Genomic DNA, 15,055 nt, shown 5'->3' on the forward strand with positions numbered 1-15,055 from the left:
CTCTGTCCCCCGGCGTTGTCGCCGCCCCGCTGCCGGCAGCGCCTCCTCCTCCGGCCTGGCAACTGCTACCTGCAGCAGCCCCACCACTGGCCTGCGGCCCATCGCCTGCGGCGCCCGGGCCACCGGTCTACACCGGACCGCTTGCGGCCTCCTCGCCGGCCGCCTCGTCCACCCCGGGAATCTGGATAGTCCCGGGGTTCCGGCACCCTGGCCGGTCGACCAGCCCCTGGGTGTCGAACTCCAGCAGCTTCGCCTGCAGCGCCACCCGGTTCGGGTTGGCGCAGAGCGCTAGCTCCTTCCAGGGGAGCTCCGCCCGGCTCAGGTCGTCCACCCCGATCACCACCCGGAGCAGGCCCCTCAGAGCCGGCCTGTCCAGGTCCCACTCCGCACCGATCTGGGTCCGGGTGATGTCCTGGGGGCCGGTGTACACCCAGCAGGGCCGAGCCCACTCCTGTAGAGGCGCCAGGCGGCGACGCAGGTAGTCCGCCACCACCATCACCGAAGTAAGCCCGGCCTGGCGCAGGAAGTCGATGCGCTCCAGGACCGGCTCTATCCGCGCATCTGCCTGCGACGGCACCTCCCAGGTCGCCTTCTGGGGCTCCGCCGCCCTCTCCGGCAGGGTCAGACGGTCGTGGGGGCTGACGTCGACGTAGAACCAGTCGCGCCGCCAGTCCCCCCACTTGCTCCGCAGCACCTGGGGAATGTACTGCTCCCCCAGGCCGTCCCGCAGCCGGAAGTTGCAGCAGCCGGCGACGTCCGCGGTGGAGAAGCCCCTCTTCTTCCCGGCCGACCGCAGCATGAAGAAGTGCCGGAAGAGCGTCACCAATGGTGGCACCCCCACAAACATCTCACAGAGGTGGGCGAAAACCGCCAGGATGACGACGGAGTTGGGGCTGAGGTGCACCAGCTGGATCCCGAATGTGTCGAGGATCTGAAGGAAGAATGTTGAGAACGGCGGCACCAACCCGGCCGCCACGAGGGAAGTGAAGAGGACGATGCGCTCCGGCCGATCCATCACCGGCGGGAAGCTCACCGGCGTCACCACCGAGGCCCCCCGCTGGCCCTCGGGCACCATCAGCTTCCGCACCTTGTCCGCCGCCTCCTCGTTCACAAGCCGGGACTCCGGCAGCACGCTGTCGGGTGTCTTGTTGCGGTGGCTTCCTCCCGCTCTCGACATCTTGTCAGGGTGGGGGATGATCTGGACGGTGGGGGAAGACGGGTGCTCTGATCGCCTAAGGGAGGTTGAGGGCTCAGGAGTGCAAGGACGACGAAGGCTTGTTTGCAAAGATGGCGTAAAGAGGGGGGCGGTTCGCTCCCCTCCTCCTTTTATACTCCAGGGAAATTCAAACGTCGCCTGCCGGCGCGCTCAGCGGGACGGTTTCCTCGGCCAGCGCAACCGCCAGGCGAATCTCCCTCGGGCCGTGCGGGTGTCAGCAGTTGCCAGGCGTATTTTCCTCGATTTGCGTGGTTGCCACGCACGCCGCCTGCCTCATTATCACGCGGTGCCCGTCCTGTTACCACGCGCCTCAGGAGTCGGCTGGACGCGCGTCCGCTCGGCTCCCCATTGGGCCGTACTAGAAGCCCGGACCGGAAGGGCCAATGTCTAAAGAGTGCGCCGCGTGGCGTCGATGCTGGTTTCGGCCTCGTTGACGACGAAGGGCCCATCCGCAGTCTCTGGGCCATCGCTTGCCAATGGGCCCGGGAGCTGCTGTCGGTGAATCAGAAACCGGGGATCCTCGAACCCCGAGGCCAATCCAGCAATCCGCCACGTGGCGCCATTCCACGGGGTCTCCTCCGCGAGGTAAAAAAGATTAAGTCTTGGGAGAGGGCGCTCGGGGCCACAGTCAGTGGTCCCCGAGTACCCAGATTCCCCGATGATCTGTGAAGTCTAAGTGCCTGGAAGAAAGTGCTCGGGGAGGTATACGGTGACCCCCGAGCACCCGAGTCCCCCGACGACCAGGAAAGCTAAGTACCGGGAGAAGTGTGCCCGGGGCCACGAGCGGTGGCCCCCTGGGCACCCAAGTATCCCGATGACCCACTGAAGGAAGTTCCGGGAGAGAGTGCTCGGGGCTACATGCAGCGGCCCCCGAGCACTCGGTCCCCCGAGGATCCGTACAAGCGTGCCTGGGAGAGAGTGCTCGGGGAGGTGAACAGTACCCCCGAGCACTTGGTTCCCCGAGGACCAAGGAAGAGCATTCTCGGGAGAGAGTGCTCGGGGAGGTGAACAGTGACCCCCGAGCACTCGGTTCCCCGACGACCCAGGAAGCCCCCTGACAAGTGGCCCCCACAGGGGCCCACTGATGAGGTATCAGCCAGTCAAAGGCCCGAGGCCGCATTTAAGAGAAGGCGTGGTCTGTCACCTCCAACTGCTCCCGCCACGCTCGGTGTCAGTTCCTGCCACATTCTGGCAGAAGGGCGTGGGGACATTAAATGCACGGGTCCCATCCCGTGCCATCCGGCTCATCTCGAAATAACGTCGTGAGGGCCGAGGCGTTCCGTTTGCCGCGCTGCTGTGGCAAGAGAACAAGACAGGGCGGGCACGCCGGGCCACTCTGCGGCTGCCCGGTGGGCCCTCTCCACGGTGCCCGTTGCCAGTGCATTTATGGTGACGGATGACTCGGCGTGGGGCGCATTTTCCACCCCCAGTCACTTCGCGCAGAGGCTATGATGACACCCTTTTCCATTTATGGTACCTTGGAACTCGTGCCCTCCCGTTCGGGGCACGCTACTGCCGGCGGGTATTTAAAGCGGCCGGCAGCACGGACAAAGACAGGTTCAATATCAAAACAGACGCAAAACAATCTCTGAGCAAGCTCGACAAGTGAGTAGAGAAGAGAAGAGAAGAGAAGCCCAAGAGCACCCAAAGCCAATAGATACACACAGATCGAAGAACAAGGAGCCCTAGGCTCTAGGATAGATAAACATTCTTGTAACCAGCAACATCCTTGAGGGGCATTCTCAGGGTATTTATAGTATCCATACAGGAGTAGGGTGTTACGCCTCCGTGCGGCCTGAACCTGCCTAAACCCCAGTGCATTTACTTCGTTCCGCACTAGATCATTCCACCCCGCCGGCCATCGTATTTATACCCATTTATTTCTCCGGTAAACATATTCAGGATCATCCCCCGGCCGAATCTCTAAAAAGGGTCCCTTAGGATCCCTGCGACAGAAGTTAACCCTCCGACAGAGCTCGGGTGGGGGAGTGAGGGAGAGTGAGGAGGAGAGAGAGTGGGCAGGTGAGGGGCTGCCCACTTGAGTGGTTGGAGTGGGTGAGGTGTGGGACCCACATGTTAGAGAAAGGAGTCCGTTTTGATTGCGAATTCAATTATTTTCTCTCCCGAATTTCTTTCTCTCATCCAATTGACTTTTAACGAAGTGCATTAGCGTTTTGAATTACAATTACATAAAATTAAACATAATGCTTAAGAAGCATGATTATGCTTAATTGAGTGATTAAAAATTTGGGACATGACATAAGTGACGGGTCACAACTTGATCCGTCACTTATGTCTGACCTAGGATGATCTGTTACTAATGACGAGTCATCAGTGATAGGTCACAACTACAATCCATCACTTTTAACATAAGTGACAGATCATATTACGACCCGTCACTAATTTCATATCTCTTTTGTCTATTTTTCATGTAGTGTATTTTTCTTTCAAAAACTGAGTAAATCTCCTATTGTGTTGGTAAGCCTCCAAATATTCCAAACCGAATAGAATTCCCCTTATTCGGTCTCACAGAAAATCCTGCCGAAAACAGCCATGCGCTGGCAACTTATCATTAGGCTTAATGATTACAAACCACCACGCCATTATTTCCTCTGGACACCCCCGATCCCCATGCAGATTTCCTCGGCTATTCTTTTCTCCCTTACTTTGCTTAATCAATTGATTAACAAATGCACTGATCCCTTGACCAATTAACTTGATACTTCAATTAATCAATCACTAATTACACAGAAAACCGAACTAACAAAATCTGAGGTTTCTAATTCGGCTAACTACTATTTGTGTCAAATTTCACGGTCAAACACCTCCCTCCCACTAGCTGCTACTGTTGACGTGTCCTATTTAATTTACATTCCCTTTACGGAATTGTTAGCTATATTATCATTCGGATGAATTCTTGGAGTGAATCTCATACTGTTGGATGGAGTTGAAGATTCATGCTCGGGCCAGCGTTCAGCGAGCTCTGGAAGCTTATCTTCCTCCTCTCAGCGTTGCCTCATGTCATTGCCCTGCTCGGGCTTAGGGTTAGAGGGTTTAGCGCCCTGGATTGAGTGACCACCAGGCTTAGAGGGAAGGCTAGATCAAAAAGTGGCAACAGGCAGTGGCCCTGTCGGTAACTGTGCGGAGGACCTACGATGGATATGATTAGTTTGAGGGCGAGTAATCAACGACTCAACACCACCAAGTTAGCATTTGCCGATGATGATGGACCTGACAGCGGGAGGCACCGTCGGAGACGAGGTAAGAGAGTGGGACGGGTGCCTCATCTAAGACAAAGAAAGAGGGGGAAGACGAGCGGCGGAGGAGAGGAGGCCAGTGAGTCTTGACGACGTTGGAGGCGATGCCAACAAGGTAGTGGGAGGAGAAGTTGCCAAAGAAGGACCAAACTCATTGATGAACAGTGCGGATCAGAAATGGAACAGGAGGGGCGGCGGACCCAGAAATGAAAAAGGGACCAAGCTATGTTCCTTCGATATATGATGCCAGTATGGCTACTCTAGTACGGCGAGGCATTTCCCAAGGCCTTTCAATGAAGTCTACATACTTCCAAAGAGGTTTAGATTCATCTACAATCTGCCGCACACAGGAACCTGCCTGCGCATCTCCAGTTGATGTATTGGACAAACTGAGCCTGAAAAATTAAACACGAACCCATAAGCCACAAACTAGAAAACACTTGGAAACCTAGTAGATCTGTACAATACTAGAATAGGAAACAAAAAAACCAAACCAAACTAATGCATGTAATAAGCAACATTTAAAAGTTAAAGAACTTAAGAGCTCATTGACATATAAACTTATTTTTATCTATTATCTATGTTTCAAGTATTATATATCTTTTTTTAAACATATTTCATATTTAGATTTTGCCAAGTATAATTAATTTACTACCTATAGTAACTGTGAATGCATGTAATGAAATGTTTTTTTCTTGCCAAACTTTATCAAGTTGAAAGCTTTTGTCCTTAATGATCTTGATTCATGTTCTATTACTCTACTCTTTTATTGACCCAAGCTTTAATTATTTTCAGTTATAGAGATTTTTTAGCAACTTTTATGGTAGGTCATATCGAACTAGCAATGGCAATATCAGAACGTTGAATGGATACATATCATCATTCGTTATATAAAAGGTCATGCATTTGTTACTGTGGGCGAATTTGTGTATAAATAAGAAAAAAAAAAGCTAATCATGGAACATAGATTCATCGCAAGGCCAATATTTTCTTCTTCTAAAGAATGAAAGATAGATTAATCAATATTAATAGAAAATTATCCATCTTTACGAGGATAAATTCAATAGCTTCTAGAATCGATTCAAATTTATCTCTCCTCGTCCCCCCCCCCTCAGCCCTGCTGGAGGCCGAAAGCAGAAGAAGGCGGCCATTGTATAGGGCTTAGGGCCTGTTTGTTTGGGCTTCCAGCTAGCTTCTCGCCCAAAGAATCTGGAAGCCCAAACAAACAGCTTGCTTTTAGAAGCAACTTCACAAAAAGCGAGAAGGCCCAATGAACTGCAATAAGCCGGAAGCGAGAAGCATATTTCGGCGTGCTTCCCTAGCTTCTACGAGCGAAAGAAATGAGACTGGGCACCAAGTTGAGAGGTATTTAATCGTAACTACCATCATATAAAATCGGGCAACCCGTGCACCCTGGACCCCCCACCTCATGGCCTCACGACCACACACCCGCTCGGCTGAAAGGACCACTGGCAATTAGGGTTCGCCGCTGCAACCCGGCACCACCGCCTATCTTCCCCTATCTTCACAACCTAGAGAGAGAAAAAGGGATGGGATGCCAGATCTGAGCTCGTCATCCAAGCTGTCGCGACCGAGCTCGCCAACCCCCGAGCCCCGGCCTCACTGCCTAGATCCGAGCTTGCTGGCCTCCAAGTTCATCGGCACCCGAGCACCACGCTTACCCTGAGCGACGGCATATCTCGTCGGCCCCAAGTGTAGCGCCAGCTTCAAGCTCTTTTGCCGCTGTGCTGCCCCGAGCTTGTCAACTCGGTGGCCTTGCAGGTGTCGTCGCGCGAGCTTATCACCACCTCTTGGTACCTTGTTCTGTAGAGGTTTGTCGAGTTCATATTAGGTTTGTTTGGAGGAAAAACATTGTAGTAGTACTTATGTTCTCGCTGTTTGCCCATTTTCTCACTTGATGCAACACATATTACATAGCAATTTACCATTCTTCAGACTTCAGAGTTCACAGAGACGCCTTGCAGTTGCCCAACATAATAGTTGGAGAAAGGTGAAACTTTCTCAGACATGTTTACTGGATTGCAATCCTCGGGGATGAATTGTCCATTTTCAGGTTGAACAAAGATTTGAAAAGGGAGCACAGCTGTAATTTAATCACCCACATGGTGGCTTTTTTTAAAAATGAGATGATAAATTGGCTAAGCTGATTCTTCAGTCACAACTCACAACTGTTAACTGCCTGATTTGACCTATCATAGGCTTGTATTTGAACCACTGAGTTCAAAGCCTTCCATTCTTGTGTTGTGTGTAATGGTTTTGTGTATACACCCATCTGAAAATTTCTTTGGTCTAACAATCTTTGATAACCATGTCGTCTCTAGTAAGATCCTTGTACTTGTCATGTTAATTCTGGAAAAGACACTTGTGATTTTCTTAGAACAAGGTTATCTGAGTAATTCTCAGTTACATTTCATACGCTTTCTTCTAAATGAGCAGAGTGGGGAAGTGTTTCACTGCTTCCTGATGGCTTAAGGAGTCGAGATGTGGCTCTATACAAATGTTGATTTAATCTTTGTGCTGTAGCTAGTTGCAGCTACAACCAAACTCAGAACCGGTTGTCGAAGATCGGTGAACCATCGATCTTACGAAATACGTGATGAAAACAAGGGATACTTCCTCGTGCCGAATCAAGCACCAATAGATAAGGGTTTATACAGGTTCGGACTTCCCGAAGGATAATAACCCTGTATCCTGTGTTCTTGTATTGATCTCGAGATAGATTAAAGGGGTTTATGACTAGCCTAGATAGGATCTACAATTAGTTGAAGGCTCCTTGTGTGTTGTCTGGTGAGTTGTCGATGTAGATGGTGATGATGCTTCTATTTGCGTCTGTCTAATTGGGTGTCTCCTCTCCACAAGGTCTCCCAGCTCCATATATAGGGGGTTGCCGTGTAACATCCGAAGTCCTTTCCGAGTATGTTCCTGTCATCCTTAAACTTGGAGATAGATCTACTTGTTTAAAGGATATCTTGATACCTACAGATAGTTTCCATATGCTTAAGGATTTCTTTCCAGATACGACCGTAATGCTTTGAGTATCTAGAAGACCCCTAGGGATTTATATACATCATCGTATACAATAAATTTATACTACTCATTGTCACGTGTCCTATGGATTTCATATGCAGTTCTTCTGTGGCTGCTGATAGCAGCCTAAATCAAGACTGGGCGGCCTCAGATGGCAAAACGTGCCATTGAACTCGCTCAGACAAGGCTGCTCAAGGACGGCTGGCTCGAGCACTACGACGGCAAGCTGGGAAGATCCATAGGTAAGCAGGCGAGGAAGTTCCAGACCTGATCCATTGCCGGTTACCTCGTCGCCCGGATGATGCTGAGGACCCATCAACACTCGTGATGATCTCCATGGAGGAGGACCGGCCTGTGAAACCGACGATGCGGCGGTCGGCATCATGGAATGCCTGAATGCGTGGGCAGTTGTTTCTAAAGAAAATTCATTGTCAAATGTTATATAGATAATTTGTGATTTGTTCAGACTACAAATCACTATGTAAAAAAAGCTCAAGAGTGACGAGTTATAATTGTTATGAGACCGTCCCCTGAACGCGTCACTGATGACCAATCATAAATGACAGGTAAAGACCTATCACTAATGAAATCATTAGTGACGGATCAAATCTTAACCCGTCACTTATGAAGGTTATAAGTGATCCGCCACTTATTACAAGTCATAAGTGACAGGTCACAGTTATGACCCATTACTTATAACTGATAGGCAGTTTTCGCGTTTTTTGACGAAACTTTGACTAATAATATCTTAAAACATATATTATTTCAAACTTATCACATATTATAAAAATATATTTCATGATGAATCTAAGTAATACCAACCTAAAAAAATATGACTTAGGACAAACCTAAATTAACATATATGGAATACGAGGGAGTACAACTAAAACTGCAACCCGGCTTTGCACAGTAATTTAGTACCAAGGATTTATCTCGTAGACGTGGAATAAATAACAAGTGCACAGTAATTAAGACCCAAAGTAACTTTCGAGTATCGAGAAGCCACGCAAACGTCAGGGCATTAGCCAAAATAACAATACGGATGCATGGTGAGGTCTACGGCCTTAAACTAATACATGAGGTCTATGATTCCATCGTCGCACCACTATGCACATCGGCCTAGTATTTTCTCATCCCATCAGCATCAACACCAAGCTTCCTGTCCGATGGCAGTGTAGCCCTAAGCTTCTTAAGCCTCTATCTTCCTTTCTTCGTAACCCTTTCCGACTCCTCCAGCACCTCTTGCAACTCCGGAACTTCTCTGGCCCTTTCTTTAGCCTCCTTAACCAAAGCATCCAACTCTCGGAGCTTTATAACTTTAGTTTGATGGACTTTGACTGCTCTATTGTAAATCATCATGAAATTGTCCTTAATAAGCTGTTTATCATATTTCCCTTTTCCACCGTATATCTTCACCAGATCCTCTTTTGAGAACTCCTGAAATGAACACAGTTGTTGCTTAAATGGCAAGTTCCATCATATAGGGTAGTAAAAACCACATTACAAAATATTAGCAAGATGATTAAACCTGATTAGGACCAGATGAATGTTCGTTTGTACACATGAGCAAAAGAGCTGTCACATATTTCAATGCATCCCAATCCTGAGTGTCGATGCCTTCCTTCTCGAGAACACTAGTCAAATGCAAGCACTCAAGAAGTTCCTTGTTAATTTCAAGACAGTGATACACGAAGCAAGCTGTTTCTGCAATCTGTCCATTAACCTGGATACAATGACATAAGATCAACAATGGAATAGAAATTGAGAGGGGAAGACTTCCATAACAATGATATGAAATACATGGATGAATAAAAAAATTTCGAGTTGAATAGTCAGCTTAGCATATAGTAGGTATGAGGTTTCAATGCAATGTAAACTTCATGGATTACAGGGGAACGAACAATCACAGAGTAAATGACAGGGTGCAGTACATTTCGTGTTACACATCAGTAAAGGCAAACAGTGAGCCCACCAGTTCTTGTTTGATGTCAAAATTAAGATTTTGCAAGAACATTTGTAATCCTTGGCTCCTATGCTTGCTGTCCTCCTCACTCAGCTCTAATTCCTCTTTAGGAACTACGGTATGCAGGAGGTTTTTCAGGCCCCACATCACTTCCAAGACAGCCTCGTCGTAGCGGCAGGCAATATTCTGCAAAAGACACATCAAAATTTGAATGGTCATTGATGTATTTCGCACAAGCAGAAGCAAAAAAAAGGGAGCTTACGCTGACCAGTTCTTTTTCAATAATGAGTTTATGCTCAAGCTTTCCAACAACAAGTATCTCCCCAAACCACCATTTTTTGATCATCCTGGCGAGGCGTCCATCAATACCAGAACTAGGATTAATGGCATCCGACTTGTTCTCGAACTTCTGGAATTCCAACAGAAAGACTACCTGGCAAAGAAATGCAGAATTATGAGCATGATAAAGAAAGGGAAAATTTGTCAAAGGCTACTCAGTAGGTTTCTTCACCAACTATTTCGCACTGCAAAGTGAATCCGTTCAAACAATTTGTGCCAGTACAAGTTATTATTTTCTATTCCTAATTTTTGGGAAGATTTCTTGGCATTTCTTTGTGAAGATCATCACCTTTCCAAAATTATCTAAACGCTCCACTTTTCTCTCAGCTTTAACTAAGATAATCTTGTACAGCTGTACTAGATCATGACATTTGAGGTGTCCACTTTTGTGGATACAGATAAATAAATAAACTTCTTGCAATATGGTGCATGGAAATTATACGCTCACAGGAATTGGTGGTTTAAAGCTATTGTCCCAAATGCATTATTTGGTTTGTTGTGCAGCTGCTTTCTAGCAAATTTGAAAGATCTAGGTTGTCACTAACAGCAATGTTTTGCCTACAATTAAACCATCAGGTGGACAAGAAATGCCATCTAATTAGACAAATGCTGTCCAACACACGTGCCGAATAATTATGCAATCAAACTGACAGAGAATAATCTCTAGTGAATTATGAGTTTAATAAATTCTCCAACACTTATTACTAAATCTCATGCAGGTCTAATCGTTTTCATTTACCAACTCAAGGAACAACCCTTTCTTATAGGAACTAGATCTCTAGCAGATATATTAGTTATGGGTCTATAGGAACTAGAACATCTTCTTTGGTCAAATAACTAACAACATATTATCTCTATCAATATTTCGGGGGTATTAGATCAGCGGTTAAGCGCCACCACCACCCCCCCCCCCGCCCCCCGGCCTCCGCTAAATGTGGTAATTGTGTCATCATGCCTGGGCTATGACGGCTCATCCACATGGATAGTTTAACGTGCTCTGCATGAAATAAAAAAAAATGCTCAAACAAATCAAAGGAGGAGTAAGACACCAAGTAAACACTAACTACAAATCTTGTTACATGTACACTAGTTCTAAGAGATGCAAAGCGGTTCTTTCATCAGTCATGTACGCTAGTTCTAAGATATGCAAAGCGGTTCTTTCATCGGTCACTGCACGTTTCAGCAAATGTACAGCCTACAAAACCAGCCAATTATACAAGAAACAATCATTCCATGCACAGGTCTATTGTAAGGTCTAACAGCCCAATTTTTCGAGCATCATCCAATATTGCCGTTTTCTTAATTAAGGTTGCAAAATCAATTTAAGAGTGACAAGCTCATACTGACAACTGAAACAACTGTTATTGTGGTATATTACTTTAAAAAATGGCTGGATTGAGCAAGAAATGCCAATATTTTTCAGGGTATTAGTGGCCCTAAATTTGGCTAGTCATAACTTATGTAGATGAGTCACAAATTATAACATTGATGAGAAATTAAGGTGCGCACATTTTTTAATAGCTAGGGATAGGTCATAGGGCATGAGGCTAAATGAGAAATTAGGCAAAATGTATGAAAAGATAGTGGCTGCTACAAAGACTGAGGCAATGTATGTAGCAATGCATGGTATGAACGCTATCAGCAGAGGCAGCAGCAGAAGCTACTAGTCACAAAGCAATTGAAGCACTGGTATGAATTCGACACAGTTTTTATTCGGTTGTTACATAAGAGATGTTACAAACATATAAAATATTAGCAAGGAAGAGAGAAAGAACAAGAATTCATCAGAAACAGGGGTGACAAGCAGGCCAATCAATTAGATATAGATGAACTAAAGAACGAGAGTCGGGTACCAACGAAGAGAAAGAAACAGAATGAGAAAAATGAGGTGATCAATGCTAACATTCTTTGCCGTGGTTCTGCTGACGAATTTCGTCCAGAGGATCTGAAAATAAGAAACCAGGAAAATGTTGGAATATTTTGATCGAGGACAAAGACAAATTAAGAAACAAGTAGTGAATTCAGCGTCGATCTAATAATCTATCAAGCAAGTACTTCAAGGGGATTCTTTTCGTTGAGAAAGCCCCCATCAAAGCCGAAGATTGCGAAGCCAGATGGTGTCTCAAAGAGCAGCTTCATAGGCACTGGCTCCGCCATAAGAAAATGTCAACTCCTGCAAAGAAATCAAGCGGGGAACAAGCAAATTAAAACACACGGCGGCGTGGCGGAGAGCGGCATCTCGCCACAGGGAGGCCGCGGCTTTTAGGCGTTGTGGCGGGCGAGGGAGAGGGAGAGGGAGAGGGAGAGGAAGAGGAAGAGGGAGAGGGGTACGTGCCGTCCGGCGTCCGCCTCTCTCGTCTGGATCTCCGTCCGCAGCCCGTGCTCGGTGCAAATCCGGAGGGAGCAGGCGGCGCGGGCGGCGCGGGGAGGGAACGGGAGGCGCGGGGAGGGAGCAGGTGGAGCGGGCGGCGCGTGGGAGGGAGGAGGCGGAGGGGCGGGTGGGCTGGGGCTAAATTAGTGGGCTGGGCTGATTTACATGAGCTAAATTTGTGTACTCTTTTTTTTCTTTCCTTTTTATATAATACTTGAAGAGATAACGTGTATTAGGAAAAAATATTGAAATATATGTATTCGTCACGCCATCGCCATTCCATACGTTATAAACGTTGTAAAGTTGTAAAGGTAATAGATCATCACACCTCACCATACCGCCGTAACAACCATGCAACAGCTTCAACCTTGCAAGTAGGATCTAAGATCATGGGAAGAACTGCTAATATCTTAATGTATCGCTTTCAGTACAAGCGTTGAACAACCGTCTGATTTCAAAGATTGTCAATATGAAAACTATCAACACTGCTCATGGCACTCACTGCTTCAAAATAAATATCATTTTTATTTTTATCCCAAATAAAACATGCAGAATAAACACTTTATTTTAAGAGTGCAGCAATACCTGTACTGCCCCTAAAATGGATCCACCTAAAACAAGAAAGTGAGCAAGCAAGCCGAAACTTTTAACTATTTTGATCACACCAGTAACATAATTGTCAGAAAATCTAAACTGAAAAACACGGTGCTCTCCCTACAGCATTTTCAATTACTATACATAATCATATTGATTACTAGCAACATGAGGAATCGAGTCATTCGGATTGAAATATTAAGGAATTAAATACCCCAAATTCCGATTGAATAAACATTTAGGTGGTGTTTGGTTCAGAAATTGTAACACAAACACAAACGTAATTAGAAAACACCAGTATCGTAAACAAAGTAACTAAAGACTGATATTGTTTGGTTCTCATGGTGTAATGGAAATGGAAAGTTGGACGGCGGCACTGCTCGACGACTTCCATGGTGTAATGGAAATTTGTGTACTCTTTTTTTTTTCCTTTTTATATATACCTTGAGAGATAATGTGTATTAGGAAAAAATATTGAAATGTGTGTATTCACCGTGCCATCGTCATTCCGTGCGCCATAAACGCTGTAAAGTTATGAAGGTAGTGGATCGCCGCACCTCATGATGCCGCCGTAACAACCATGCCAATAACTGATTGCCCCCACCCCTCAGGCTATGCACACAAGGCACATGAGCAAATAAAATGGACATGCATACTACAGTTCTTATTAGTGAAGTACATTTTGATTCCAGAGAAAAGAAAATATAACATGACAAAAAAATATGTTGAATATAGTATATGACTAACAATTAAATCATTTTTACCAAACAAGAATAGGCAGCATCATGACAATGCCCAAAAGCCCCGTTGTAGTTCCTAGTAGTCATTTGGAAACAGTTTCGGCAGCAGCATCAAGTTCCTCAAAAAGGAAGCTACAATCATATCTAACTGGAGATGTAATGGATCCGAAAGATACAGTACTCACGTGGTGTGGATCTCGCAGCCACATTACTAGTAATGCCTATAAAACTAGGGATGAAAACGGTTGAAAACGATCGGAAGGAGCCTTCACCACTTTCAATTTCATATTTTTTTTCTCGGAAGCGAAATCGAAAACGATATTGGCGAAAACGAATACGGCGTCGATATTATGGGAACATCGATAACGATATTGTCAGAACGAAAACAAGCCAGTATCTATCGAGAATCGAAATTATAGAACGATAAAAAGCGACATAGCGCTAGTCGTAACCACATCCATGCACCATGTATAGGATCAAGTCAATTGATCGAAGATTACACACAAACACAATATGAGGATAATATCAAATATTTAACTTAAGTAATAATACCATACATGTTCGACTTATCACAGACCAAATAAGCACACAAGTACTAAAGTACACAACCAGGCACAAGAACATGACAACATGCCAACATCCAACGAGATAGACATATTACATATAGTTTTTAGTTCAGACTTGACATAGACACATAATACTTCAGACTTGACATAGATTTGTATGGACTGGGTTGCTTGTGGATGTGGGCCTTCATATATGGGGGTGGAAAACGGTAATTACTGGGCCTAAAATACGATAATTACCGGCCAAATACGAAAAAATCCGGAAACGATCGGAAGAGCCAAAAATCATTTCCACTTCCATTCCCGGGATGTAATACCATTTCCATTTCCATTTCTTCGGTATATCATTTCCGGCTGCTACGATTAGAACTCTTCCAAAACGAGCCCCGGAAAACCGATAAATATCGTTTACGTTTTCATCCCTATATAGCACACCCTAATCCAAAGAAGTGACCTAGAGTGCTCTCCAAGACCCCACAGCATGACACAATCATATCTTTGCAAGTAAGATCTGAATTGCTGAACTCAGTCTACAAGGGGATGGTAAGGATCTGGGCGTTGGCCTCACCATAGATGGCAGGAAGGAGGACGAGGGCCCTACAACAGCGGTGGCGGTGGTAGAGGAAGGGACGAGAAAGTCGGCCGTGCGGACGATGGTTTCTAGGCGAGGGTTGCATAACACGTCGAAGGAGGGCAGAGTGGAGGGTTCACAACGGTGACGGTGGCAGCTTCAGACGGTGGTTGTGTTCGCTGGAGGAGAAGGCTGGCGTCGTAAGCTTGAAGGTGATCGGTGATAGAATCGTCCACATCTCCGCGCGGGGGCGGAGGGGAGGCGCATTTAGGGTTTGGCGGGTTGCGAACGAATTAGGGATTTTTGTGGAGATGCAGGAACGACGATAAATGAGAAGGCAACGCCCAACAACGCGTCTGTTACAGCAATCGAACCGATCGTCCTCCTAGT

General features: G+C 46.3%; 1 protein-coding gene across 1 annotated transcript; it reads right to left on the reverse strand.

Moving 5' to 3' along the window:
* Nucleotides 1-8,489: 8,489 nt before the first annotated feature.
* On the reverse strand, nt 8,490-12,319 carry LOC133905177 (uncharacterized). The gene is made up of 6 exons (XM_062346905.1): nt 12,155-12,319; nt 11,727-11,768; nt 9,747-9,917; nt 9,494-9,670; nt 9,050-9,244; nt 8,490-8,958 (listed from the first exon to the last, which is right to left on the reverse strand). Exons 3-6 carry the CDS (start codon nt 9,828-9,830, stop codon nt 8,719-8,721), a joined length of 696 nt encoding a protein of 231 aa, XP_062202889.1. The 5' UTR covers nt 9,831-9,917; nt 11,727-11,768; nt 12,155-12,319; the 3' UTR covers nt 8,490-8,718.
* Nucleotides 12,320-15,055: the final 2,736 nt, after the last annotated feature.

Source organism: Phragmites australis, chromosome 22, assembly GCF_958298935.1.
Source record: "Phragmites australis chromosome 22, lpPhrAust1.1, whole genome shotgun sequence".
Taxonomy (NCBI): Eukaryota; Viridiplantae; Streptophyta; class Magnoliopsida; order Poales; family Poaceae; genus Phragmites; species Phragmites australis.